This window comes from Hypomesus nipponensis, chromosome 6 (genome assembly GCF_054491055.1).
Source record: "Hypomesus nipponensis isolate SF chromosome 6, ASM5449105v1, whole genome shotgun sequence".
NCBI lineage: Eukaryota > Metazoa > Chordata > Actinopteri > Osmeriformes > Osmeridae > Hypomesus > Hypomesus nipponensis.
The window spans coordinates 17,252,501-17,280,257 of record NC_140366.1 but is presented as its reverse complement, the minus strand read 5'-3'; the positions used below and the strand labels follow the sequence as shown (position 1 = coordinate 17,280,257).

At 47.6% G+C, this 27,757-nt stretch overlaps 2 protein-coding genes across 3 annotated transcripts in view; one reads left to right on the top strand and one right to left on the bottom strand.

Annotated features, from left to right (window-relative positions):
- Nucleotides 1-13,479, top strand: part of atad2b (ATPase family AAA domain containing 2B) — a 56,554-nt gene extending 43,075 nt beyond the window's left edge. For both annotated transcript variants that reach the window (XM_084699327.1, XM_084699326.1), the window contains exons 26-28: nucleotides 430-551; nucleotides 7,884-8,012; nucleotides 9,810-13,479. In XM_084699327.1, the coding sequence (XP_084555453.1) occupies nucleotides 430-551; nucleotides 7,884-8,012; nucleotides 9,810-9,851 (293 nt within the window). In that variant the 3' untranslated portion in view covers nucleotides 9,852-13,479. The remainder of the gene's footprint in view (nucleotides 1-429; nucleotides 552-7,883; nucleotides 8,013-9,809) is intronic.
- Nucleotides 13,480-14,728: 1,249 nt separating this feature from the next.
- The window catches only part of klhl29 (kelch-like family member 29), an 82,635-nt gene continuing 69,606 nt past the window's right edge, over nucleotides 14,729-27,757 (bottom strand). Inside the window, exons 12-14 of the mRNA XM_084700290.1 lie at nucleotides 18,620-18,813; nucleotides 15,865-16,009; nucleotides 14,729-15,035 (exon numbers count right to left, since the gene is read on the bottom strand). Of these exons, the coding sequence (XP_084556416.1) occupies nucleotides 14,852-15,035; nucleotides 15,865-16,009; nucleotides 18,620-18,813 (523 nt within the window). The 3' untranslated portion in view covers nucleotides 14,729-14,851. The remainder of the gene's footprint in view (nucleotides 15,036-15,864; nucleotides 16,010-18,619; nucleotides 18,814-27,757) is intronic.

Below are 27,757 nucleotides of genomic sequence, written 5' to 3'. Positions count from 1 at the left end.
ATCCTAGACCAGGGTGATTTAGACTGCCTGTGGCTTGTAGAATAAGGCCTGGTTAAACAAGAGCCACTATCCACACACACACACACACATACACAAACCCTCAATGTGTTTGACAACTGCATGTTTGTAAGTGATCCAGCTTTGTCACAACACCAATATTTTACTCAGAACATCATCTTACTACCGTAAATCCATACCCACGCTCATTGTAGTGTGTTGACTAATGGAATAGCGTTGAAATTCACAATTAGTCTCTAATTGGCTCCCCTCATCTTTATTCACTTCTCTGATATGCCAGCACAGGTGCCGTTTGACAACAGTATTAGTTTCAATTAACTTGGAAGAAAGATGAGGCTCCTGTGAGTAACTCTTCTCCCGTTGTCCCAAGCACCCTGTGTGGCCCACACCTGCTCTCTCTTTCTCTTCCAGGTGGGGACAAGAGCAGGAAGTTGAGAAAGAGCCAATCAGAGCAGAGCAAGGGCTTGGGTGACGGGACAGAAGAAGTGGCCTCTCCTCCTCCTCCCTTAGTGGTCGACCACCAGCGATTAGAGGTAAGGCCTGAAGCGTATATGAGTGTGTGTGTGTGTTTTGTGCACAGTTTTGCAAGCGGTATGTTTGTGTCTTGTTTTTATTTTCCGTAATTTCCATACAGAGTTGTAATCTGAGAGAAACAGAGTTGTAGTGTGGGGGATAGCAGTAAAAGATGTTGTGTAGCTCCAGCACAATGCTCCCTCTACTACTGCCTAGACCCGCTCTCTTTGAGAAGCAGCCATTCATGTTATCTACAATGAGCCAGTTTAGGTAGTGCCTCGTCTTGTCACTTCCTGCAGGCATTAGAACTGGCAATGTCCCCTCCCTAATCCCAGTCACACACGACGCACTCATCCTCAGTCATCCTGCTGTACAGGCTTGCCTGCTCTCTTACTTTAATCCATCCTTTCTCCTCAAGCCCACAAGCTCTCTGGGCCTGGAGCAGCACTGACAGAGTTAACCCATTCTGGGTCTCGGGTGAGGGGGAAACCGACCACCATTTTAATGGGCCCTAGTCAGTGCTGTGAGCCATCTGATGGGGAGGGGAGGAAGGGAGGGGAGAGGGGAGGGAACGGGGCAACTACCCTGAGACTCCCCCAGCTCTGTTGCCTTTTGCTAGAAGCGCTGGTGTCATTTTCCCCTTCTCAGGCGAATACTTCTGATTCTCCAGACTTGATATCTCCCCCCCACCCCACCCCAGCCTCCAACCCACACTTCTTTGCATCTTTGCGATCTGGCTTCTATATCTGAGGGCCAATTTAAGCGTCATCGTGCTTCGTCTCTCAGTCAACAGGTGTTGTTCTGTCGGCCTCTTTAAGGATGCAGGTCCATGACTCAAACATGAGCCACGCTCCACGCTCTCTGCTCCGGCAGCCTTCCCTCCAGCTGAGTGACAGCTTGGCTAAAAAGGAAGATCCGAGGCACTTTGCACGGTCACGCCGGGGTGTCCACCTAATACCCCAGCTGGAAATTGGTACCTTGGCCGGGCGGAGCTCTCTTCGCTCCTCCTCCGCCCGCGGCTCGACCGGCAACGGCGCCGCTCGGTTGGAGGCGCCGCCGCGGCGCTGTCGACTAATTGGTGTAAAAGACGCGCTCCTCTGACGCTCTCTCCGTTCCATGACGCCCATCACTCCGTTATCTCCTCGCCCGTTGTCGCTGCCTCGGGGGCGGCGGGGGGGCGTGTCTGGTCTGACTGACAGGCCTGGTCTCCACTCGTGCCTTCACGACTCTTCTGATCTGACCCTCCTCAGAGCCTTCGCTCGGCTGGCCGGCCCTGTGAAGCGACGCACGCGGCGCTAATCTGAAGGCTTATTTGTTAGCAGGGGGAAAAAGAGGGAGATATCTTTAAAAAACAGATTGTGAAAAGAGGGGACTGTGAATAATTGCTTTTTCATCCCTGGCTTACGGAACAAATTGAATTTCCGGTGAGCGGGGTGAGTCGCTGTTTAGGCAGATATCAGCTGGCTAGTTTGGGGCTGGCTCTCTGCCTCATGCACATTAGGAGAGCAGTGAGCGCGGTGTCTGTCTGCCCGTCTGGTTTCATTCATATTCATTGATTGTAGAAGTCTCATTACTTCTGACATTTAACTCAATGGCAAGGCTCAGGAATCCCTTTGGAATTAAATATTGTTAGAGTATAGGCAGTTATTTTCCAGACCTCACACTGTGGTCATGTGCCTGCAATTCCAAACACAAGCATTTTCCCCACTTCCTGTCTGAAGAAACCACTCGACAGGTACCAAGACTCTTAACTCCTGCAGGTGAGTGAGTGAGAACTGGGACTGTGTAGATCCGGACTGGATGCTGTGAAAAAGCCGTTCGAACAGAGAGAACTCAAGCAGCTGCGTGTACTCCTCCCAAGGTTCTCTCCGATTGTACGTTGTCTATGAACAATAAGCCTCATCACATGTTCACAGATGGACTCAAACAGACGGTATCTCGTATCAAGGAACCAAATGTAGTCCCATTATTTCCCTCCACCTCACCATGTTGCCAGCTGGTCTGCAATTTTCTCTAGATTTGTTTTACGTATCTGCAAATGCCAAAGTGGGTTTCTGGGCCCTGTCATGGTGAAGAGTGCTTCTCTTGATGCTGGCTATTACAGCATGTCAAGAATTCCCATCTACAAGCTACCCGTCCACAGAAATAGCCCTATTTTCAGGTTGTCACCCACCCCCTCCTCCACACCCCCTCCTCCACCGTCTCTCGTCCCCTCGCACTAATGACAGCAGTCCCTTCCTGCAAGGTGGCCATTCCACATGTCTGCTGGGGCACAAGACTGCCTAATGGCTGGGCTGGGGCCAACGTTTGATTGTCAATAAAAAGAAATAACTTTTGGAGTGCTCCTTTCATTTGTATTTATTCCCGCTGATGCCCTTGACAGTGCGGCCATTTGCATGTGATTACAGCTCGGGCTTTGCTTTCTTCCGTCTGAAAGACCTCTATCCACATTCTCAACAGCACTGTCAGCAGATATCACACACACACACTCATTCACTCACTCACTCGCCCAAGCAGGCAGTCTCTCCTCATTTCCTCTCTGCTTCTTGAGTGACTTGCATGCACCCTCACACGTTCCCCCAACCCTCCTTTCACTTCATCAAAAACATTCCTGTCTCTGAAAACGGAAAGTGTTGCATTTACCTTTTGACAAAAGAGAGGAGAGTGAAAAGGAGTTGAATAGATTGGACTCTGATGTGTTTCAAGATAACAGACATCAGAGGTGCTAAACCGTCGGACTACAAAGAGGCTAATTGCTGACCTCAGCCACTCTGAAGCCTCTCCCAGTGTCATGGAGATCTGGCTCCCTCTTCACTGGCAGCTTACGCGGCAGCTCTTCACTGCTGAGGACTCCATCAGCCAACAGGAGTGAACTGGAGTCAAACGGTAGATCTAACCCCGCCCAGAGAGAGCGAGGTGTTCCTTCTCAGGGGGGTAAAACGGTCTGGTATCTACCTCCAATTTTTCCTCTGGGATCAGCTTTGCTCTAACCCCCCCCCCCCCCCCCCCCCGCCATCACATGTTTAAACATGAGTGAGTGTGCCAAGTGTTCACACAGGTGTCCTTACCCCACCCCCTTCTCTCCTCCCCCCACCCTCCCCCCATCACGAGGTGAGCTCCCCCTCCAGTCGACTGCTACGTCTAACATCTGTTCAGCATTTGCTAATTACACCAGACGTCTCCCTGTCCCGTGTGCCGCGATGATGAAGGGAGAGTTCAGCTCCACGGCATGTCTCAGGGTCGTCCATCATGACTGGTGTTGGAGGCCTCCAGGCTAGGTGTTCACTAGGGGTGGGAATCTTTTGGTACCTCACGATTCGAATCGATTCTTGGGGTCACGATTTGATTAAAAATCAATTCACGATTTTTCCAAGGAACAAAAAAAAATCGCTGAATCGTGAATCGCTATTAGACTGACTCCGATTCGAATGTGAATCGATTTCCCCCCCTCCACCCTTAGTGTTCACCCGCAGGGCCTTTAGTATGCTGGGACTGCAGTTCCTTCCTAAGCCGCTGCATCATTTTATTCCCTGCTCAACGTTTGTCATGACAGGTCTGAATCCTTCTGATGCTTTATCTCTCCGGCGTTACCCAACTGGACACGTCATGTCGCTAATCTGTGTGACCTGGCACTTGCCTCCTCAACACATCTCGCTCCGTCTTGGAGATTGGAACCTGTGTTGCAGGAGTTGTAAATCACCCGCCCTCCGTGACCAACTAGCTGCCTTTGTTTCCCCGCTGCTAACCCTCCCACAAAGCACAAAGCATTTATAATTCATCCTTTTTGTAGCGTTGGAGAGAGAGATTTAAAATTAAACGAGAAGGGGGGGCGGGTGGGATTGCTCTCTTTTTCAGGATGCTTGTGTGAAGAATAAGATAATAAAATAAGTGAATCCCTAGTGATGGAGAATGTAGAACATCCCATTCTTCTCTCTGTCTGGATGTTTCTGCTATTCTTCTCTCTCTGTCTGAATGGTGTTTCTGCTATTCTTCTCTCTCTGTCTGAATGGTGTTTCTGCTATTCTTCTCTCTCTCTGTCAGGATGGTGTTTCTGCTATTCTGCTTAGACCTGGCTTTGGTGTCTTCCACACACAGCTCCATACCACACACAGCTCCATACCACACACAGCTCCATACCCTAACCCAGCTACAGACGTACATCCAAGTACACTTCAGCCTCCATCCAGATTCTCGTTTCATCCCTCTCTAAATCTTTAATGACATCCGAAATTTAGACTTGGGGCCAGGATTTTATTTTAATGAATTTTTTAACTAGTAATTGAAGTATTACGGCCTGGATAATGTTCTCAACAGTTGGTCGTGCAGAAACGCATGACAACCTTTTGAAACTGAACTCCATAACGATGATGTTTTGGCCCCTGATGAGCATCGTCAGCATGAGTTCACTGCTCATATAATATCAACACATGACCCTCTTCGTGTTCATCATCACACTTGGCACGGCCCGACAGTGCTGGATAACCCCGTCATGCCAGTGTAGAGTTTCATCCGTCAAAGCTGCTTTCCCAGTAAAGGATCGACGCTGCCATGATACAGCATCAAGTATCAACGCTAACATTTATACACTCTCCACCTCCGGCCGTTAACATCATTTTAAGTCATTAGCTGAAGTTCAAAGGCTTTGCACCAGCGGCTCTGGCTATTTCTGTCCCCCCACCCGTGATGAGCTTGTGCTGGGTGTCTGTTTCAGCCTGCCGAGTGGAACAGGGAAGGGCCAGGATTTAGACGTTGGTTGTGACTCTCCGGACTGGGTTCAGATTCTCACCATCACCGGGACGTCTGTCAAGAGATCTTGTTAGCTTTCTGGCTGAAACGTGTGGAGAATGTGGCCATGTTAATTGCGTGTTTGTGTGGTTGGCATGCAACGGGAGTCATCTGCCTCATAGGTCAGAGGTTAGATGTTATAGCTGTGACACCTCATTCCCAGGCCCCAGCCTCGCTCCTCCACCCCGGCCCCAGCCTCGCTCCTCCGCCCCAGCCTCGCTCCTCCACCCCGGCCCCAGCCTCGCTCCTCCGCCCCAGCCTCGCTCCTCCACCCCGGCCCCAGCCTCGCTCCTCCACCCCGGCCCCAGCCTCGCTCCTCCACCCCGGCCCCAGCCTCGCTCCTCCACCCCGGCCCCAGCCTCGCTCCTCCACCCCGGCCCCAGCCTCGCTCCTCCACCCCGGCCCTAGCCTCGCTCCGCAGGGGAGGACGGGGATAGAGATGTGAGCCGGGACAGTGGAGGGGAGGGCGTAAGGGGAGGTGTTGGAGGGGAAGGTGGGGGGTTAAATGGTCCGTGTCACTAGCACCCTTTAACAGGAGGGATTACGGCTCTTTTGTGTGCCCTGAGTCACTCACTCACTCAATAGCTCCACTAACTCATTCTCGTCAGCGCACACACACACACACACACTCCACTTTCCCCACTGTCACAATCACCCTGGCCGAGCACACAAAGGCAGAAGGCTATTTCACCCAGCGTGGTGCAGGGATACAGGAGGGAGGAGGTGAGGAGCGCAGGGTGGAGGAGGTAGGCAAGGAGAGGAAAACTAGGAGGAGAGGGAGGAGAATAAAAGGAAAGGAGCTAGAAGAGATATGATTCATCAGACTGTCACCAGTCTGTTCTGGAACATTCATCCGGAACATATTTACCTCCAGACTACCTTCCAGGATATTTTCACTGATTCATTGTCCATGTCAAGGCCTAAAAAAAAATATATATATATATATTTGTTTATTTACTTGACTACCACAACAACAACCTGGCAAGACAAAAGCCCTCTGATGGGAACAGGGAATGGAAATGTAAAAATACAAAACAGATAACATAATGGACAGAAGAAAATAAGCACACCCATCACAAACAGCAGAACAGGCACAACAACAGATGGACAAACCAGCACATTACAACCAGAGCTATTACACTTGAATAGACCCTCCTACAGTTAAAGCAGCACATTGTGTTGTGTGCAGGGGGTCCAGATAGCGGTGCCTCAACAAGTGGAAATAGGTGCAGTGTGAAAGGTTCGATTAAAAACCACCCCTGTCTGGCGACTGGATGGTTTAAAAGCGTCTGTCTTCGAAAACACCTGAAAGCTGTCACATCTCTGGGAGCTGTGTGGAGGATGGATGTGTTTTCAGACGGAGTTGTGCCAAAAACCGTCAAGGGTGCAGAGTGATTCATACCACCTGTCTGTTTCTTCAGCGGCACCTTCCAGTGTGCAGTGTCTGTTCAGAGCTCAGATGTCGCTGACCAAACGCTGGCTTTTATCGCCTCGTTGTTTATGGCTGGGAGACGCTTCTGTAAACATCCCTGCTCTTAGGCTGGGGTGTCCAGACGTCCACACGGCGCTCCGCTCCCGCTCGCCTCAGCAGCGCGCACAGTGCACACACACAGCACACACACAGCACACACACAGCACACACACAGCACACACAGCGCACACACAGCGCACACACACAGCACACACACAGCACACACACAGCACACACACAGCACACACACAGCACACACACAGCGCACACACAGCGCACACACACAGCGCACACACAGCGCACACACAGCGCACACACAGCGCACACACACAGCACACACAGCGCACACACACAGCACACACACAGCACACACACACAGCACACACAGCGCACACACACAGCACACACACACAGCACACACACACAGCACACACACAGCGCACACACAGCGCACACACAGCGCACACACACAGCACACACACAGCGCACACACAGCGCACACACAGCGCACACACACAGCGCACACACACAGCGCACACACACAGCGCACACACACAGCGCACACACACAGCGCACACACACAGCGCACACACACAGCGCACACACACAGCACACACACACAGCACACACACACACAGCTCTCCTCGTCACGTGTCTGTTTGCCCAGTGTCTAATGACTGTAACTCTACTCGTTTTGAGATTGGCATTTCAGTCTATGCATTTTGATGAGCCCTGGGATCAGACAGACACAAACACACACACACAAACGATGTCCTTAACGTTGGTAAACTGAGAGGAGCAGGTCAATTGGAAAGGCCTTTGACTGTCCAGAACGTTTTAATTAAAGTACCAGTGAAATGTAAACTGCGCTAATTATGATTAGCCTTAATTAGCTGTCACTCTGATCGTAATTGCTTTTGAATGTAGCTGACCCCAAAGTCCTCTCTTTGCTGGTGCATTTAATGCGTGCCTGTGTATCTGTGTGAGAGAGTAAAAAAAAATCAGTCCAGCAACTAACGTGCGTGTGCGTGCGTGTGTGTGTGTGTGTGTGTGTGTGTGTGTGTGTGTGTGTGTGCGCGCGCGCGCTCCTCTGCAGGCTCTCCTGGATGTGGCGGTCAGGAAGACTGAGGGCTACACTGTGGATCATCTGGAGAGGTTGTTTTCTCTGCTCAGCCAGTGCATCTACCAGCACCGCAGGGACCTAGACAAGACTCAACTACTGGAGGTAGACACACACACACATGCATAAACACACACACACACACACGCACACCTGAACACAAACCCTTGACACCTGCAGACTGACCCTGGGCAGACAGGTGAGGCAGCTTGTCTGGTGTCGGGTGAGTTTTTGTGTTTTGGACCAAGTGTCTGTTTTCAGAGTTAAGTTTCTGTGCTCCGCCAAGCCTCTGTGGTAGACAACCAGCCTAACTTCTGTCAATCAATCAGACGCTTTAGAGCAGACACACACACAGTGACAGACAAAGCTGTGTTGGAGGCTGTACACACACACACACACACACACACACGTGTATACAACAGTAAATTCCATCCAAGATATATGTCCACTGTATGACACTGTATGACTATGTTTAGCTTGTGTTCTGCTCCTCTCTCTTGCCAACCGTCTCTGGAGGAGGGGATCCCTCTCTGAATTGCTCCTCCCAAGGTTTCTTCCATTTTTTCTCCCGTTGGGAGTTTTTCTGGGAGTTTTTCCTTGTCTTCCTTGAGGGTTTAGATTGGTTGAGGGGCAGTTCTATGGGCGTATGTGAAGCCCTCTGTGACATGCTTGCGTGTAAAAAGGGCTATACAAATACATTTGATTTGATTTGATTTGATCCACAATTTGATTGGACAAGAGCTGATATTCTGATATTTAGTAAAACAGCCCTAGGACTTTTACATGTATCACTCCACTTATATTAACGATTGTTATCTATCTTTAAATTTTTCAAGAGGGAACATTAGTCAGGAGGGAAACATACAGATAAATGTCAATACAAAGTCGTCGGTCTGAGGCAACATGTATAGTAGATCTGCACAAAGTACCTAGTCACTAGTGTGCAGGGAAACGCTTGTGTTGCTTGGCAACAGTCCAGTCCCAGTGCAGTTGTGTAAGTATTAGTGTTGGTGGAGCCAAACTAAATGATCGAACACATTTTTATATTACTGTGAACTAATACATGATGCTTGCAGAAGTGTTGGATAAAAGCGATATCACACTTGCGGTCGTGACGATATTACTGTACATAGCTCAGCTGGGATTATCTTCAGCCCTCGTACCAATTCCCAGCCGTGCTGATATTCAGGAAAACGTCACTCCTTGTCGTGTGATACTGCTTTAATATACAGTGGCTGGACAAGCCTCTCATACCAGGCAGAGAGGACGAGAGGGCTCTCTGTGTAGCCAGCGCTGAGACCCAGTCCTGCCCTTCACAGGTTTGGATGCAGTAGTGTCCTACACGCAACTTTTCTCTCTCTGTTTCCATCTACACCTGCTAACAGGGGCCTGCGGCTTGCTGTTGGACCATTTGTTTATGTGTGTGTGTGTTTGTCTGTGTGTGTTCAAGCTTCAGTTCAGTTGAAGGTGGCAGCCCCTCCAGTAGAGACTGTCCAGTTATGCCTCAGTGGAGGTCAGTGAAAGAGTGTTAGGCCCAGAGGCGCTGGGTATCAAGGTGTGTGTGTGTGTGTGGAGGTGTGCTGGCCCTGCGTGACAGCCAGAGACAGGCAGGTGTTATAAGCTGGTTGTGTGGAGGAGACAGGGACGGAGCAGGTGTTGAGAGCAGGGATGGAGCACTAAAACAAGTTAAGGTTTCTGGAAGGCGCTCTCAGCACTTTTCCACCAGGACCTCAGATTCAGATTGTCATGCTTTCTACACACCCACGCACACACTTAGCTCTTACACACACACACACACACACACACACACAGAAGTCACCCCCACACACATCTCACACAGACACACACTCATATAGCTTGGTATTATTGGTTTATTTCATTAATCCTTTTTGTGTTGGACAGGATATGGAGAAGAGCGTGCAGCATTTTGAAACATTCCTGTGACACGTGGCCCATCAAGTGGACCCTGGTCTGACTGACCACAGAGACACACACACACACACACACACACACACACACACACACACACACACACACACATGGAGGGAGCAAATGCAAAATCCTGGTCTTAATACCGACAGGCAGGAGAATGGACGGAGAGGTAAAGGAGGAGAGAGACATTCTATGGTGCTATTGTCTCAGGTACCTGGCCCAGTCTACAGAACCAAACACAGACTCCTGGAGGAGTGGGTGTTGTCGGTCACACAAACACGCCAATGTGGACAGGCAACCCTGGTGCTACTCGGGTGCTAACCTGGATCCCCGGATCCTTATCCATGCTGCTCTCGGGACTCTGAAACTCAGAAACCAACCAACAGATTGGGTGATGTCATTTCGCAACCTGGCCTCTTTCCTACAGGGAACTGGCTGTGCACACGGAGACGCAGTCACACAAGCATGCATGCACACGACCAAGCATAGACACACACACACACGTGCACGGAACTTGGCACATGAATCGTCACCAGCAGTAGTGCGGCGGTGTGACTGCGGCGTGCAGCTAGGAGGTGGCAGTCAGATGTCACGCTGAACTATGTCGGAGATCCACCTAAGCTCCATCTACCATCCATCGCTGAGCCCTCATCATGTCTCAGTCCATCGCAGGCCAGTCATCACAAACTTTTTACAGAGGCTAATCGTTCTTCTTTCCTCTTTGGTCTCACCTTCTCCCTCTCTGTCTCACTCCTGACTATTGTAACATCTGAGTGGTCTCTTTCTAAGCTACCCTGTAGCCTTCACGCCCAGAAAAAAAACATGTTTCCCCTCTATCCTTCACGCCCAGAAAATGATTCCCCTGGATGTTTTGTGGTGGGAAGATGCGGTTGAAGGTAAGCCTTGGAACCACTCAAATCAATCAGAGCTCCCCCGAAACCCAGTAATGATCGGCATCATTATATGTGCAGAGCTCTTGGAACCTGAGGCTTCAGCATTCAAACAAACGCAACCTTCGGGTGGCGTTCACGGTCCTGGCAGAGTGACGTGCTTGTTCTAGTGCTGCAGAGCTGCTTCTGATTCCCAGAGCGTGGCTCTTCCCCTCCAGCTGTGCCCCGCTAGATCCGCTTCTGTTTCCGTCGAGCTGGAACAAACTGGAAGCAGTACAACTTTTGGGGAACGTAGTTTGCACTGCCTAGTGTGTGCCTTACTTCCGCCTCAGATCATCTCTGTTTTCTGAATGGGTTTTAGTCTTGTTACGTTTACAGTGAGTGTGCATAGAATGCGTTGCAGTACTGTGTCGGGTTCCTGAGGAAAAGCTGGCCCAGACGTTGACCACTCCTTTATGTTCACGGTTCTCACTGTCAGAGCAGGTCTTACCTGACCATGGTCTTACCTGATCATGGTCTTACCTGACCATGGTCTTACCTGACCATGGACTTACCTGACCATGGACTTACCTGACCATGGACTTACCTGACCATGGACTTACCTGACCATGGACTTACCTGACCATGGTCTTACCTGACCATGGACTTACCTGACCATGGTCTTACCTGACCATGGACCCGGTGCTTGTGGGATGTCAGCTAGCCACCTGTGGAGAGTGAAACCCAGCGCTAGGCCCGACCTGCAGGTGAAGCCAGTGTCTCGTCACACACAGTTTCTTCACCTCACCGTTTGTTCCGCTTTCATGTGGAGTCTCAAGTCAAGTCACAGCAGTCTTTGTGCCAATATTACCTTCTCAATCTCTCCAAAAAAAACTAAACAAGGTGCTGAGGTCTGACTTGACTGTGCCTGTCTTGAGTCGACACAATCACAGGAATATAAAAGATCTACGCAAACGTTATTACCTAACATCTATTGTTGTGCATTTATTTGTTTTGTGTTTTTTTTGTTAATTATTTTTTCATTTTTATATGATTCTTCAGAAATGGTGTGCAGATTGATTGTGAGTCCTGTGATGAACAAGGCCATTCTAGGCAGTGCCCGTTGTTAAGGTTTAACCAGTGTTAAGCCAGTTTGGTTATTGATGCTCATGCTTGTTTGATGTCCTGCTACTAAAACGAGTGGGGGAACCTCTGCTCTCTGATCATCACTCAACACTATTGACTCAAAAGGACATGAACCTTGACACAAGTGACAGGACAGGGATGAGAGACATCTGTTGGGCCCGATGCTGCATTAGGTCCCACTTCCACACTCCTACATCCCTGTCCTTCTAAAGTTGATTAAAACTCCCCACCTCACCTTCGCCTTCTCTTGGATTATAGGTATAGATTTATTTAAATCGGAACTAAAATACAGACTAAACTTTAAATCGTATGCAAAGTAGAATTTTGAGTTAGCATTGGACAACTACAAAAGCTACCTCAGCTTAATTTATTTTAATGCTAATAGACAAGCTATTAACTGGGAACAAACAGTATAATCACTTTCCAAAATGTGATTTTCGCAACTCGTGACCGCTACAATACCTGGTCATAAACAACATGGCCGCAGAATTAATCCAAGAGTTTTGTTTTTTTCTTTCCTGTGATTTTTAATTTGCGTTTTGAGCCAGACGAAAAATACATAGCATTAGATTTCTAAGGAAATTATTTTCGCTGTCCTTTTTCCCCTGCTTTTGTATTTTGATGTCCTGAAAGTGTTTTTCTATGAGATAGCACGGTGCTTTCTCCCTGACTATCAAGATGGCATTGTTGTCTTGTCCTGAACATCCAGTCTCCTTTTTCTCTTTCGTCATAACAGATTGTGTGTTTGCAGATTTTCATCTCTTTCCCTCGTGGTGCTCCATTACGTTTTTATTTATTTGCATAATTACTGAACTTTTACATCTAACATCCATAAAATGTTCTTTTTTGTACATTTTGAAATTCAAACACGTTGGGGGGAAATTGTTACTTACGTTTTGAAAGCCGATGTAGCGCTTGTGTAGCAGGGTTGTGTTTTTATGGTCTATGAAGGGGAATAAAGGGTTTACAGGTCTCTCAGGTTCCACACGCGTATACATACAAACAACCCAATTTTCTATTTATTCCATTGTGGTGATGTTTCTATTACTTTGTGGTTATTGACTGTGGCATACTGGATGATATTCACTTGGCTTGACTTAATTTCCTCAAGTTTCATCAAAATGGGTTTGTAGGTTTAGAGTGGAAAACAAGCGACTAAACATATTAAAGTTTGTAATAATTTGCTTTGTTAGTCGATCTGTCCACCTTCGGCCAAACATTTTTTTTGATAAAGATACATTGAATTCGGGAATAAAGGAAGGGGAGCGAAATGTCATACATTATCATGTTCTCTTGGTATTCTTTATTATAGATTTCAGTTAGTTTGGACAAACAACCAATTTTTGTCTGGTAGACGATTTAGTCCAGTATGCAGAACGAATGGAGGTTTCCAACTTAATTGTTTTTTTGTTATGTTTACCTTAAATTGAATACTCAGTTTTTCCACCTTTAAATCTGGTAGCTTTGCCATGTTTTGGGATTTTATTTTGACATAAAAAGTGTATTTAACAGCCCTTTCTTCCCCCATTGGTATTACTTTTGTGGAAGTTATATTTGAAATGAAACATTTACTGTATTTCAGAAATGAACTGCTGTGATATACTTGAATAAAGGTTAAAATTGTACTTTGTTGTTAATGCATTCCTTATTTTTCTTCAAGCTAGTGAGACTTCTTGTTTATAGAGAATAGCTTTCTGCTTATTTAATGAGCTTGATTTCAGTGTTGGACCATGTGTTGCCTTCATTCAGATGAAGTGTCGGACAGCTTGACCTACACAAGGATTCAAACTGCCATGTTGAGATTTGGTGTGTGCCAGTGTTGAGTTCAAACAGCCCTTTCACGAGGCTTCGTGTCAGAAGAATGACTCCATTCGATTTGATTCACTTTGACAAAAAAGACGACTCAAGCCATTTATCATATTCTGGTATATGTATTATGTTTCAATAATAACAATTGTTAATTTGTCTTTTTGGGTACAGATTTACAGACATACCATTTTAGTCCAACCTATCCAGATTTTTTTTTTCTAAAAACATTTATACAGAATCACCTTTAGGTTTTAAAATATACATATTTCCTCCCCATATTTACAGAATGTCCCCGAACCCCATGACCGTAACCAACCCAACATGGTCACCTTTGGGTTGCCAGGCTAATACATGTTTAAAAACAAATAAAGAAGGGATGAGAAGAAAAGAAACAGTGAGTAAAAATCCAACTGAAATCGAGGTCAACCGTGATGTGGCTGGAGCCACAGGGACTATTGTGCTTTGTTGGGGTGGACTGTCCTGACGGAAGGTTCTGGAAGGGTCTCTCTCTCCACCAAGCCCTCCCACCGGGAAGTCCAGTATCAATATATTCTCTGTCTGACCCAGAGACCGTGAGAATCCTTTTCAAATCAAGGGATCACATTTAATAAGACACCCCACCCCCATATCGGGTTAGTGAGACGTAGGTTTCCTGAATTCTACTATCCTACCAGCTTGCTCCTGATCCTGAGCTCATGGTCCTGTCCTGCAGATGTCACTACTGAACAAGCCCAGAAACCACCAAGACAGCTCGTTTCTCAACAGTGGAGCAACAATCTACATGACACACAGACGCCACAAACGAGAGGCGTGAAGAAAACATAAAAAAAAAAAAGGCTGCCAGTTAAATTTCATGTGAAGGACGTTTCACATAAACAAAGCCTTAATTCCAATCAAACCAGGGAAATAGTGTTGGATTTCACTTGTCCCTGTGGCTGTAAAGTGAGGGATCTGCGACATCATGGAACAGACAGTCGCTCAGGCATCTGATGCTGCCCGACATGGCCCCCTGGGCCATGGAGTTTACATTCTGCACAGGGTGGGTGGAGGGGAGGGGTGGGGTGGGTGTGTGGGGGGGTGGGGGGCAGACGCTGGCCATGGGACGGCCCCCTTAAGTTCCCTCTCAGGGTGTCCCTGAACCAGAGCCAGCAGACGCAGTCAGCAGACGGCTCTGGCCCTGAGGCCCCGTCAGCCACTCTGGATGTACTTCTTGATGACCACACAGCCGTGTCTGAAGAGTGGGCAGGGCAGGGACTGGAGCAGGGTCCAGCTGTTGGAGCAGGGGTCAAAGGTCTCCATGTTGCCGAGCGCAGGACCCTCGCTGCTCACGATGCCCCCTGTGGCGTAGATCTTCCCGTCTAGGATCACTGCACTGCGCAAACACACACACACACACACACATTAATATCAACGTTTTCAATCTGTACACATTTTCCCCCGATAACAGGGTTGATAAAGTTGTGTAAACAGTATTTGTCAGACCTTAGAACTGGAAGGACAAAAACACCCTCCCAGCTGAAATATGATGACCGATGCACTTATAAAGCCTCGCAATAAAGTTCCACAACTGTGACATTCCCAACATGCCAGAACCACCAATAATTACCCCTTATGTAGGGAGAGAAAGTTAATGAAAAAGATCTTTACAAATGCACTCATTTGAGCAGAGGCAAAAGAGCATTTTTTTAAGCAGGGAGGATTAAAACTTTTAGCTGTAAGCTGATTACTGCTTTGTATCCCTGCTGGGGTTTGGAGCGATCTCTATTTACATAAGATACAAACACACACACGGCCCACAAACGCACCACACTGATGGTCCCCAAGAGATTATTACATAAAAGCTAAATCCACAAGGTTTGCGGAAATGCTGGTAAAACCACCCTGCTGATAAACACACGAGGGTGAAGCGGGGGAGGGACTGCTATAGTTTAGAAGGACAGTAGGTGACTTGCTATGCTCTGTCTAAAGAGCTTTGTGTGTGTGCACAGCCTGTGTAGTGTAAGCGAAGTAGGTCTCAATAACCTCCCCCCCCAAAAAAAAGATTTACATTTGACATTCACACAACCTCTACCGTCACCCACTGCATGAACACAATTAAGTTCTCACTTTCCACTCCAAATGTTGAGTATTTACTTACAGAGTAAGTAAATAGAGTAGGGACAGGTGTGTTTGTTTGTAGAGCAGAGGGTTTGTGGGTTTACCTGCAGAACTGTCTGGAGTGGTTCATGTTGGGCCCGGCCTTGATGTTGCCTTTGTCCGGGTCGTAGATGGTGGTGGCCCTGGCATAGGCTCCGCCCAGGATGAAGATGAAACCATTCAGACTCACTGCAGGGGCGTACTTGTTATCTACACAAACAGGGCGAGAGGGAGAGATATGCAGGGGGGCAGAGAGGGAGAGATAATAAAATGGAGGAGAGTTGGCATAAAGAGAAACAATGGCTCAGTTCTCCTCACAGCTCTCCATGCATCGTAATGGCTTCATTTTGTATCCCATTTTTCCTCATCTCCAACCGTATACAGACTCTCATGCTAGTTATCACTTTGGGGGAGTAGTCTGGAGATGTGAAAAGGGAATTTTAAACAAGAAAGGATGGCAGCTGAAAGAAAGGAGTTCATAAATCAGCTTGTAGTTTTTGTGTTGTGCTCCAAATGTGTTTCTCCTAGCTTTCAATAAAAAGAAGCAAAGTCTCAATAATTTACGAGGGTATTAGGCCCCTTGGCACACCGGCGGGTGTACAGCGTGTGGATTGAAAACGTACGAGAGAAGACTTGAGATGTTGCATACAGTCATATTTCATTAATTCAATCCGATCCAGTTTATGTGGAACGCAGAGAAACCAGGATTCTGAAGTCATGCTGCGGTGGAGTTATAGATGACGGAAACAGAACTCTGTTTGGTATTGAACGCACCCATTCAAGCACGCAGGGCCTCACCAAACGAGGGTGCTCTCGGCATACTCCCAAGTCTGACTGAGCAATTGCCCGTCCACTGACTACAGCAGCGCCAATTTACTCCCAGCATGAATTATGCACGCATGCATTTTCCCATGCAAGTTCCCAAGGCCGGCGCTTTCTTCGGTCTTGTTCCTGATCCGGATCAAGACTCGTAGAAGTGTGGAACTGAAAGGTCTTCTGAGAGACGTGACTTCAGACTCCTGGCCTGGCCTGGGTGGTGTAATGACCGTGTTCAGAAGATAGGGGGTGCTTTATCTGCCCTGTGTGAGTGGCATGACCTGACACGACACCGGCCGCAGAGTGGGCGGGCTGACCTGACACTTTCAAACTCACTGTCATGTACACTGTGAATGTCAATGAACACAGGTGTGTAAGTGTGTATGTTGGTGTGCCTTTATGTGTGTGTGTTTGTGTGTGTGTCTGTCTTGGTGTGTGTGTGTGCATGCTGCAGAGAACAACTCAGAAGTTATTTTTCCTGACTCTAGAGGCAGAATAAAGGGATATTCCCACAGGAGAACAATTTTTCTTTCACTATAGTAACTGTCTCTTCCCTCTGCTGTAACTGGGCCTCTCTCCTGTGGATACACCAGGTGATTTGAGCATTCGGAAAAGCTTTTACATTATCTATCTGGTACAGAGAGACTCAAAAATCTGTTAAAAAATATGTCCTGATCCTCCTTCCTCTCTTAATGGTGTTCTCTGTCTGATCTCTCCTCATATGAGTCTCCATACAATGTTGTTCACACCAGTAATAGTTTTCATGTATCCAGGGACCAATCATGTGTCCAGGGACCAGTCATGTGTCCAGGGACCAATCATGTGTCCAGGGACCAATCATGTGTCCAGGGACCAATCATGTGTCCAGGGGCCAATGATGTGTCCAGGACAGCCAGCCTGTCAGCATTTACATTTAGTCATTTTAGTCATTTTAGCAGGACACTCATGGTGTGGACCAGAGCAGTAGAGAGCCCCTCACAACATGAGTTTGTACAGTAAGTAAGAACATGTGGGTGACTTTACTGTACTGTGTGGGTAGATATAGTGTTTTAGCGGAGGGCTCCCGGGTTTAAGAAAGACGCTGCTGGATTGCTTGAGTCTCAAGACAACACGTTAGCAGATGAATTAGCTTCTGGATGAAACCATGTTCATGAGTTTGTGTTCTTGTTCACGTATGATATTCAGGGACGCTCAGTGATAGAAACCCCTTTGCATGTAATACCTGTTGGTCCAAGCAGACATACAAAACACACATCCATGTCCGCACGCAGAAACAGCTCAGCGTGTATCAGTTGATAGCCAGAGCATGGCGAGTGAGAGACGAAAAGAGATTAGAAAGAGAGGAAGAAATGGAGAGAGACAGCGGGGTGATGGAGGAGTGCTCCCCACTGCTGCACTGAAATCATTGGCGGCCCAATTTTACAGGAAGCACTAAACCCGTCCATTATCCCCCAGCTCACAGCCTGTCAGACACGGGCTCGTCTACACCCTGACGGATCACTCATACACACACACACACACACACAGATTGAGCCCAATGCCTATCCAGAACAGCTGCCCCCCCTCCAGTTGCTGTCAGTTCCATCAGCCCTCCTGTAACTCCTCCAGGGTGCTATGGGACAGAGGGAGGGAGAGGGAGAGAGAGAGACATAGAGCGTGTATGTGTGTGTGGCTGCGTGACTGTCATTTAAGGTCATATATTGTAGCTCCACCCTCCCTATTCATATTTCTTAGCTGTTGCCAGACTCCTTTAGATAACACTGGATCATGTCTGATCATGTCATTATGAACACACTCCACCACTGTGAGGCGATCGCAATGACCTTTCTCCCTCAGATACTTAGAAGAGACTAACCGTGTACAGCATGTGCATGTATGTATGTATGCGTGTTTGTGAGAGTGTATGTGTGTGACCTTGCATGCATCCGTGAGAGAGAGCGAGCGCATGTGTGCGTGCCTGCATGTGCTTGTGAGTGTGTGTGTGTGTGTGTGTTGCGGACTCACCTATCATGGGTGACTCTATGAAGCTCCAGGTGTTGGTCTGGGGGACGTACGACTGCAGCACCCCCGCTGACCTGCCTGCCTCGTTCACGCCCCCGAACACAAACACCTTCCCTCCGCACACGGTGGCGGCCGCAGAGTGGACGGGCTTGGGCAGGGGACACACCGTCTCCCACAGGTTGGTGATGGTGTCATACCTGGAACACACATTAGTACATGTAGTCATTTAGCAGAAGCTTATCCAGAGAGACTTACAGTAAGTTGACATTCTCCCCCTCCCCAAGGCAAGTAGGGTGAAGTGCCTTGCCCATGGACACAACGTCATTTGTCATGGCCGGGAATCGAACCAACAACCTTCTGATTTATAGCCCGACTCCCTAACCGCTCAGCCACTTGACACACACAGGAGAACAGGCCCTGTCAGACACACCCGGGCTGGTCTGGGCCTCCAGAGGTCATCATTTGAGACATGAATCAGGTTAGCTGGGTTGGATGGTAAACCTAGAGAAGGGGGGGGGGGTTCCTGGAACAGCTTCATCGCTTTCAGAGAGCACTGCAGACATCTTAGCACTGACAGCAAAGCCAAAATACTTCCTTAAACACAGGCAGTGGAGGGTATTAGATGTGAGGGGTCCGTGAAGGCATCAGACTGTATTACTATCACAGACCTGGCCCCGAGCATCTCCGCTCCACAGAGTTGACACCACCAGTAGTGATGAAACACGCCAACACACACACACACACACACAGAGAGACAGCAATTACAGCAATTACGCAACATAGCATATGTCCTAAGCTATGAGCTATTAGCTTCCACTGTTCCAGTGCATGTCCATTCAGTTTGGACTCCACACTGAGAGAGTTGTCTGGCAAAGACTTCAAGACAAGACCCATAGTAACAGGGCAACCACCATAGAAGCAGCTGACACAATGGGTGTGTGTGTGTGTGTGTGTGTGTGTGTGTGTGCGTGCATATGAATGTGTATGTGTGTGTGTGTGTGTGTGTGTGCATATGCATGTGTGTGTGTGTGTGTGTGTGCATATGCATGTGTGTGTGTGTGTGTGTGTGCGTGCATATGCATGTGTGTGTGTGTGTGTGTGCATATGCATGTGTGTGTGTGTGTGTGTGTGCATATGAATGTGTGTGTGGGAGCCTGATTGCTCCATCAGTGCACTGTGTTAGCAGTGTAATCCTGTGTCAATGGGCGACTGATCAAAGACAGCAAGCAGCCAGGCTCCCAGTTGAAGAGGCCCTAATTAGAGAGCCGCAGGCTGATCTGGGATCTGTGACTACCACACCAGAGCATTCAAAGCAGGCCAGACCTTTCTACTTACACTGTTCCTGGATCTGTGATAAAAGCTTCCAGGCATTTAAGTGAAAATCCCGGACGAGAACCGAGGCAGAAATGAAAAGGGGTAAACAGGAAACTTGGATATTTGAGATGTTGCTAGCCGTGATTCCAGAAGTGCAGAAGCAGGTTGGGATCAAGAAGACTGTATGGGATTTCTGTCTACAAGACGAGTACACACACTGTAAGGATGACATCTCTTAACAGGTACACCGGACAGAGGCACGACGATTAGAAAAGGGTTGGCTTAATTTATTGGCAACGACGTCGGATCATGCCACCAATCAGCCAACAGAGTGGCCAGCATGAGTGAGAAACGTGTCTCTCAGATGGACGTTATATACATGAGCTGGACAGTACAGATATAGTAACCACCAAAACAGGTCCTTAAACGTACACATCCACAACTTAATGCACAGGGAAAACAACACACAGGTGGTTCGGTCATCACTCGTTGTTTGTACTATTTTCTGCATGTTGCTCTTTCCAAAGGTGAAAGTAGCACATTCCTCTTTCTATATGTGTACTGTCAGAGGCTCTCTGCGTGACCTCTTGACCACAGCAAGAGACGACCTCACATATGTAGAGAAAACCTGCATATCACACACACACACACACCTGCATACAAGCCCAGACCCACAAAGAAGGTACAGTATGTGATGTCCCCCCACATAAACACCTGCATACAGTGAACACTCACACACACACACACACACACACACACACTTCACTGCATGCACTTCACCTAGCAGGGTGAGGGTTGACACAGAGAAGGAAGTCAATGAGAGATCAAGTGGAGGATGTTGATCAGTAGCAGTGCACCAGACCATAATGATCTATCAGCCACCATGAGACTGGGTTGGCAAATGGGAAGATTAATACTGAGTGTCGCTAAGGAGGGATGTCAAGGTTACCAGGGTGATCACAGCAGGCAGAGTGAAGAGTCTGTCAGCCTGTCTGTCTTTCAGCCTATCTGCCTGTTTGACTTTCAGCCTGTCTGCCTAGCTGTCTGTCTATCTGTCTGTCTTTCAGCCTGTCTGCCTGTCTATCTGTCTTTCAGCCTGTCTGTCTGTCTGTCTGCCTGTCTATCTATCTATCTGTCTGTCTTTCAGCTTGTCTGTCTGCCTGTCTGTCTGTCTTTCAGCCTGTCAGCCTGTCTGTCTGTCTTTCAGCCTGTCAGCCTGTCTGTCTGTCTTTAGGCCTGCCAGTCTCCTTGTCTGTCAGCCTATTTCAGCCTCTTCCCTCCCCAGCCTCTAAGCCTAGTGGCCTCTCAACCTCCCAGCCTCTCAGCCTCCGCCAGAGGTCACAAAACTGATTGACTTCATTAGATCCTTTGATCCACCGTCAAACCTCCCATATGAACCATGAAATTAGGACTGTCGCTCAACTGATTCACAGCAATCCTGCATGCGGCCTGATTAGATCACTGAGGAGGTGAGAAGGGGGAGGGGTAGGCGAGAGAGAGAGAGAGGATATATAGAGAGAGGAGAGAGTCAGAGAGAGTGAGAGAACAGAGAGAGAGAGAGAGTAGAGGGAGGAGAGAGAAAGAGATGAAAGAGAGAGAGGACAGAGAAAGAGAGAGAGAGACAGGAGAGTGTGATAAAGAGTAGAGGGAGGAGAAAGAGAGATGAGAGGACAAAGAGAGAGAGGACAGAGAGAGAGAAGACAGAGAGAGAGAGAAAGAGAGAGAGAGAGAGAGGACAAAGATCATCATCATCAGGTCTCTCTCTCTCCTCATGTTTCTCTACATACAGTTATTACAGTTTTTCTCCATTGCTTTGGCTCATTTCACAAAACAGAAATTACATTCTCAAAACAACACGTGCAAACCTCCAAACTGCTGGGCACTTGTTCACAACAGATTGGAATTTTTCATTCCTTTAATCAAATTGCAATTGTATTAGCAAATCCTTGTAAATGACAAGTGTAATTGCCTACAGTTTGCACACATGCACATGTCGTTGTGTCCTTGGGTAAGGCACTTCACCCTACTTGCCTCGGGGAGAATGTCCCTCCCTGTACTTACTGTAAGTCGCTCTGAATAAGTGCGTCTGCTAAATGATTAAATGTAAATGTAAATGTAAATATTTAGCACATCTTTGAAATGGTTAGGAATAATTGCCCTCAATTAGGCCAATTACCAAATGAAAATATCTTGCTGGTCTAAACTGACTTTTGCTTCTCAGTCAAGTGGTTGTTCTCTGCAAAACATTTTGGCATAATCTCCTTGTGTACATCATCACCTGCACAATAGTTCACTCCACTGTCAAAATCTTTCAGGCACATAATACCATGAAAAACATCATGGTATATACTGTAATATGGATCTCTTGGATCATTAGTAGTCACCCATATTCCCAGTCTTGGCCCATACAATACCCATACGCTCCTGTTGTTCTTGGACCGCCTGCACTCTGATCTTATCCTTCTATATGAGAGGGGTTTGGTCGGGCCTTGTCACTGTGTGGGACAATGTAAGCTTCCACCGTGGCCCACTCATCAGGGTTCACTGACAAATCAAAGAATGCTGATGGTGCTCTTATCACCTGACTCCCCATTCCTTGGTCCTATAGAGGAGTTTTTGTCTGCATGGAGGTGGAGGGTTTATGAGCATCGGGCTCAAAACCAGAGCTCCCTGCTCCAGACAATGGATGCTGCTTGTGATGTCACAGCAGATCAGTGTAGGGGATTGTTGCGGCGTGCACAACAATTCTTTCCCTGTTGCATCGCAAGGGAGAACATCAGATGTGATGTGGATGAAATCTGTGGCCAGACAGACAGGAGCGTGAGGATGAGCAGGAGAGTGAGGACGACAACTAGTGAAACTCCAGCTTTGGTTTACTTTCTTACTGTGTGTTTCCTTCTTGCCATGAAATGCACCCTCTGCAACTCAGACTAGGAAGGGGTCACATGCCTGAAAATTACCATGGTAACTCATACTAGTCCCCTCAGTGTACAATAGGAATCACTTGATGCTGGGATATACAGAACAGACAATAGAGGAGGTGCATTTCATGCCTGGCTTACTGTAATGCACCCCCTGCTAACTCTGACTAGGAAAGTGTCACTTGCCTGAAACTTACTGTGGTTACTCATACTACAAGTGTAGGTTATACATAATGTTAGTTTTGATGTGCTTATTGTATGACAGTATATTGTGCTGTACACATTTCCTGTTACAGTAACCATGATGTATGGCAATTACAGTAACAATTTCCATGGCAGTGTAAGTGCAATATGTGATGTGAAACCTTGTAGGCTACTCTTGAATTACTGTCATCTTTTTTTCTGTTTGATACATATTTTCATTTTACATGTATTCATTTAGCAGACACTTTTATCGAAAGCTACTTCCAAGAGAGAGCTTTACAAAAGTGCATAGGTCAATGATCCTAAACAACAAGATAGCCCCAAAAACATTGTGGTTAGCCATAATGCATACATTACAGCATTGTTGCTTGCTTTTCTACAGGTACACACTTGCATCTTTGAGGTTCATGTTGTTTAGTTGTAATTTGTTTAGCTACATGCTCTTATGGTTCTTCCCTTTGGCACTTATTTGGGTTTTTCACAACATATGCTTCATTTTTTGGCTACCGCAATATTTGGGGTACCGCAATCGCAATCGCATTGTTATGATCAGTGACCTATGCACTCTTGTAGAGCTCTCTTGGAGGTTGCTTTGGATAAAAGCATCTGCTAAATGAATACATGTAAATGTAGATTGAGACACATTGTTTTCTGGGAAGTAAACATCTACTACAGTAACTGTAGCACAGTGCACATGAGGGATATGTCTAAGGTCCACTGCCATACTGGAAAAACATCTAACATTTTGACCTGCAGTGTTTACACAATGCCAAAGGGACTATTCATTTTGGGGGCACTGATTATTTGTATGAGAAAAGGATTTAGTTTTGACTGATGACTTTGGAGAGAGATGACCCTTTGCAGGTGTGCCATGGTGTTTTGCTGAACCATCTAGATTATTTTGGCAAATGTATTTAAAGGTTTGAGAATGTCTTCTTTTTTCTCGAGAGATGAGCGAAAGCAATTGAGAAGGAACTTTTCATTTTGGGGGCATTGACTATTTATATGAGAAAACTATTTGGTTTTGAAGCATGAGTTAACTGTTTTGGGTGAGATATGACCTTTTGGTGGTCATAGGTGATCTATGAAGTTGTGCTGAACCATGTAAGCTATTTTGCTAAATGCACGTGGAGCTTTGAAAATGTAATTTCTGTTTCAAGAATTGAGTCAAAGCAATGGAGAAAAACTGTAAATGGGGTGGTGAGAGGCAATCTAACACATCCTTCATTTTGAAGTAGGAATTATGCACACTGACACTCCAGTTAGAATCCCTCATAAGTAAGTTACATCTCAATTCTGCTATCTACAACTGGCTGCAGGTCTGCCTGTGGGTCACTTTTCTTTCTCATGAACTCTCCAAGTTCACTCAGCTATGCAACTTTGACCTAGATAGGCACACACACACACCCCCACACCCACACACACACACACACACACACACACACACACACACACACACACACACACACACACACACACACGCAATCTAATCACGCAGAGAGAGCCCAGGGCAAACGGCCGATGCACTGATATGGTTACCTGCAGGGGGAGAGCAGATGATGAGCTCCCACAAACACACACACACACACACACACACATGCTCTAACACACACGCTCTAACACACATGCTCTAACACACACGATAGGTAGGGGTAGATGTGGTGCCAGTCCTGAGACACTGACATGCATTTCCCAGGAGAGGTAAACTGCAGCAGAGAGAGAGAGAGAGAAAGATGGAGAGAGAGATGGAGAGAGAGAGAGAGAGAGAGGGAGATGGAGAGACAGAGAGAGAGATGGAGGGGAGAAGGAGCGGGGGGGGGGGGGGGTCGTCTAGATAACAAACCCCAGTCCGTGGCACAGCACGCTTGGCTGCACTAAAACACTCCCCTCACATGAAACTCTGCATCAGTCCTCAGGGCCGGACTGGGATGCAGAAATGATGGTGATCATTCACCACAACAGTCAGAGGCACTGCTCAGACAGACATGCTGCAGGAAGAGGACGACTAGATAAATGGAGTTTACCAAAGGTCAGATAACAGACGCTTGCAGCCTCCAGAGACAGATGGACTGGAGTGCTCTGTACTCCACCTAATCTCTCCACTCATTCAGTTGAATTCCAAATTTAAACCTGTCACAATCACTAATAAGACTGGGCCGCTTGAGTCACCATGAAGGAGGGTTTACACGCTCACGAACATGCAGGAACTACTAACCATGCCCAGGAAAACAGAGAGGAAGAGAAGTCAAAGAGAGAGAGAAAGAGAGAGAGAGACAGAGAGACAGAGAGATAGAGAGAGAGTAAGAGGCTCTGATAGTCTCACTTACAGCAGAGATTACAAGATTAGGTGTGCTATTACATTGTAAAATAAGGCTGCTCTGGTTCTCGTCTAGCCTAGCCTAGTCTGGCCTGATCTGGTCTGGTCTGGTTTGGTCTAAATTATAGATTTCATCTAGTCCTGGACAGCAAGAGAATGCTGGAAAAATATAGAGACAGAAAGAGATACGCGGGGAGAGAATGAGATGAAAGGAGGGAGGAAGAGTTGGCAGGGTGGTGAAGAGCACGTGGTGGGAGAGGAGAAGAGAAAGGCCTTGGAACGCCACACACACATCAATCTCAACATAACACACTGGCCAATGCAAATTCCTGCTAAGGTAAGACGCTTTGACTCGTCCCTGTTGTTATGGTTACTTATCTGTATCAACACAAATGTTTAATTGCAAAATGATTTTTTATTAGTTGTGGAAAGTCAGAGTTGGGTTGTTCTGGGATATTTCAACTCATGGAACATCTCTCGTCCAATCAGAAACAGCTGAATAAGTCGATAGAACCCAATTGTTTTATGAGACAAGATAGGAAACAATAGATGATTCATGTTGATAAGTGTCTTATGACAAAACTCCCTTCACAATGTCAACGTGAGGCGGTTGCTGAGCAACGCACGTCCCACAACTCCCCCTTTACTTGACCTTTGTAAGAGAGTGCTGTGTTAACACACACACACACACACACACAGACACCACTGCCTGGTCCGATCCTGTTGACAATTAGAGCACTGTTTACATCTGCCCTTCGCATGACTGTATCATGTAACATGTCCTGTATGTGTGTTGATATGTGTTTGCATGTGTGTGCAAAGGCAGCCCAGTGAAGCAGCAGGCTTGTCCTTGTCTGAGAGAGGACAGCCTTACGCTGGTGTCCAAGGACTCTGCGACACTCTGAAACTTTAATGAAGGAGACAGGATCACACCAGCCTGCTCTGTTAGGAGACGCGTGAGGCCGTGCTCACCCGTCATCAAGGAACATAGGAGAGGGGGGAGGGGAGAGAGGACATGGAGGAGAGGGAGAGGAGAGGAGGAGAGGGAGAGGAGGATATGGAGAAGAGGGAGAGGAGGAGATGGAGGATAGGAGGAGATGGAGGAGAGGGAGAGGAGAGGAGAGGGAGAGGAGAGGAGGAGATGGAGAAGAGGGAGAGGAGGAGATTGAGGAGAAGGAGAGGAGGAGATGGAGGAAAGGGAGAGGAGGAGGAGAGGGAGAGGAGAGGAGGAGATGGAGAAGAGGGAGAGGAGGAGATGGAGGAGAAGGAGAGGAGGAGATGGAGGAAAGGGAGAGGAGGAGGAGAGGGAGAGGAGAGGAGGAGATGGAGAAGAGGGAGAGGAGGAGATGGAGGAGAAGGAGAGGAGGACATGGAGGAAAGGGAAAGGAGAGGAGGAGATAGAGGAGAGGGAGAGGAGATGGAGGAGAGGGTAGGAGGAGATGGAGGAGAAGGAGAGGAGGAGATGGAGGAGAGGGAGAGGAGAGGAAGAGAGGGAGGAGAGGGAGGGGATGGAGGAGAGGGAGAGGAGAGGAAGAGATGGAGGAGAGGGAGAGGAGATGGAGGAGAGAGATGAGAGGGAGGAGGGAAAGGAGAGGATTGGAGACACACTTAAAGGCGAAGAACATGTCGAGCATTTATGCTCATCTTAACATGAATGGACTCTCTGGCAGCTTATGTTGGCTGACATCTGGCAATCTTGCGCAGGCTTGCGTTCTCGTAAGTCATTGGTGCTGAGAGCCAAACGTGTGTGTAAGACTAACCCAAGGTCACCTCCACACACCCCGCTCCACACACACACACACACACACCGCCCCACACACACCCCGCTCCACTGTCAGCCTAGCAGCAGAACACACACTTAATTAACAAGTATAAGCTCTCTTACAGACCCAAACTAAATCCTGACCAGGCATACACAAACACACACACACACACACACAATGTATAAACTTGTCACCTTATAGTCACCTTCATCTAATCCTATGCTGTGTGAGTGGTCCACACAGATTTACCCCGTAATCCCTGTGAATAAACTACATTTACAGCTGTGGCCTGCATCCAAGTAAGTGTGTGCATGTGTGTGTGAGTGAGTGTGAGTGTGTGTGTGTGTGTGTGTGTGTAGAAGGCCCACCTTCATGAGCATACGGGTTCTTCTACATCCTTGTTCATGTAACACGCTATGAGGGACTGAGAGGGCACCTTGACACATGGTCAGGAGAGTAATGATAGGGAGATGGAGTGTGTTGCTGTGTGTGTGGGGGGGGGGGGGGAGAGAGAGAGGGGACAAAGGAAGAGACCTAGAGAGTGATATTGCTGCTTGTATACTATATGTGGCCGTGCCTTAATTGGATGGGAGCATGAAGCAGGACAGGGACCATTACTGCT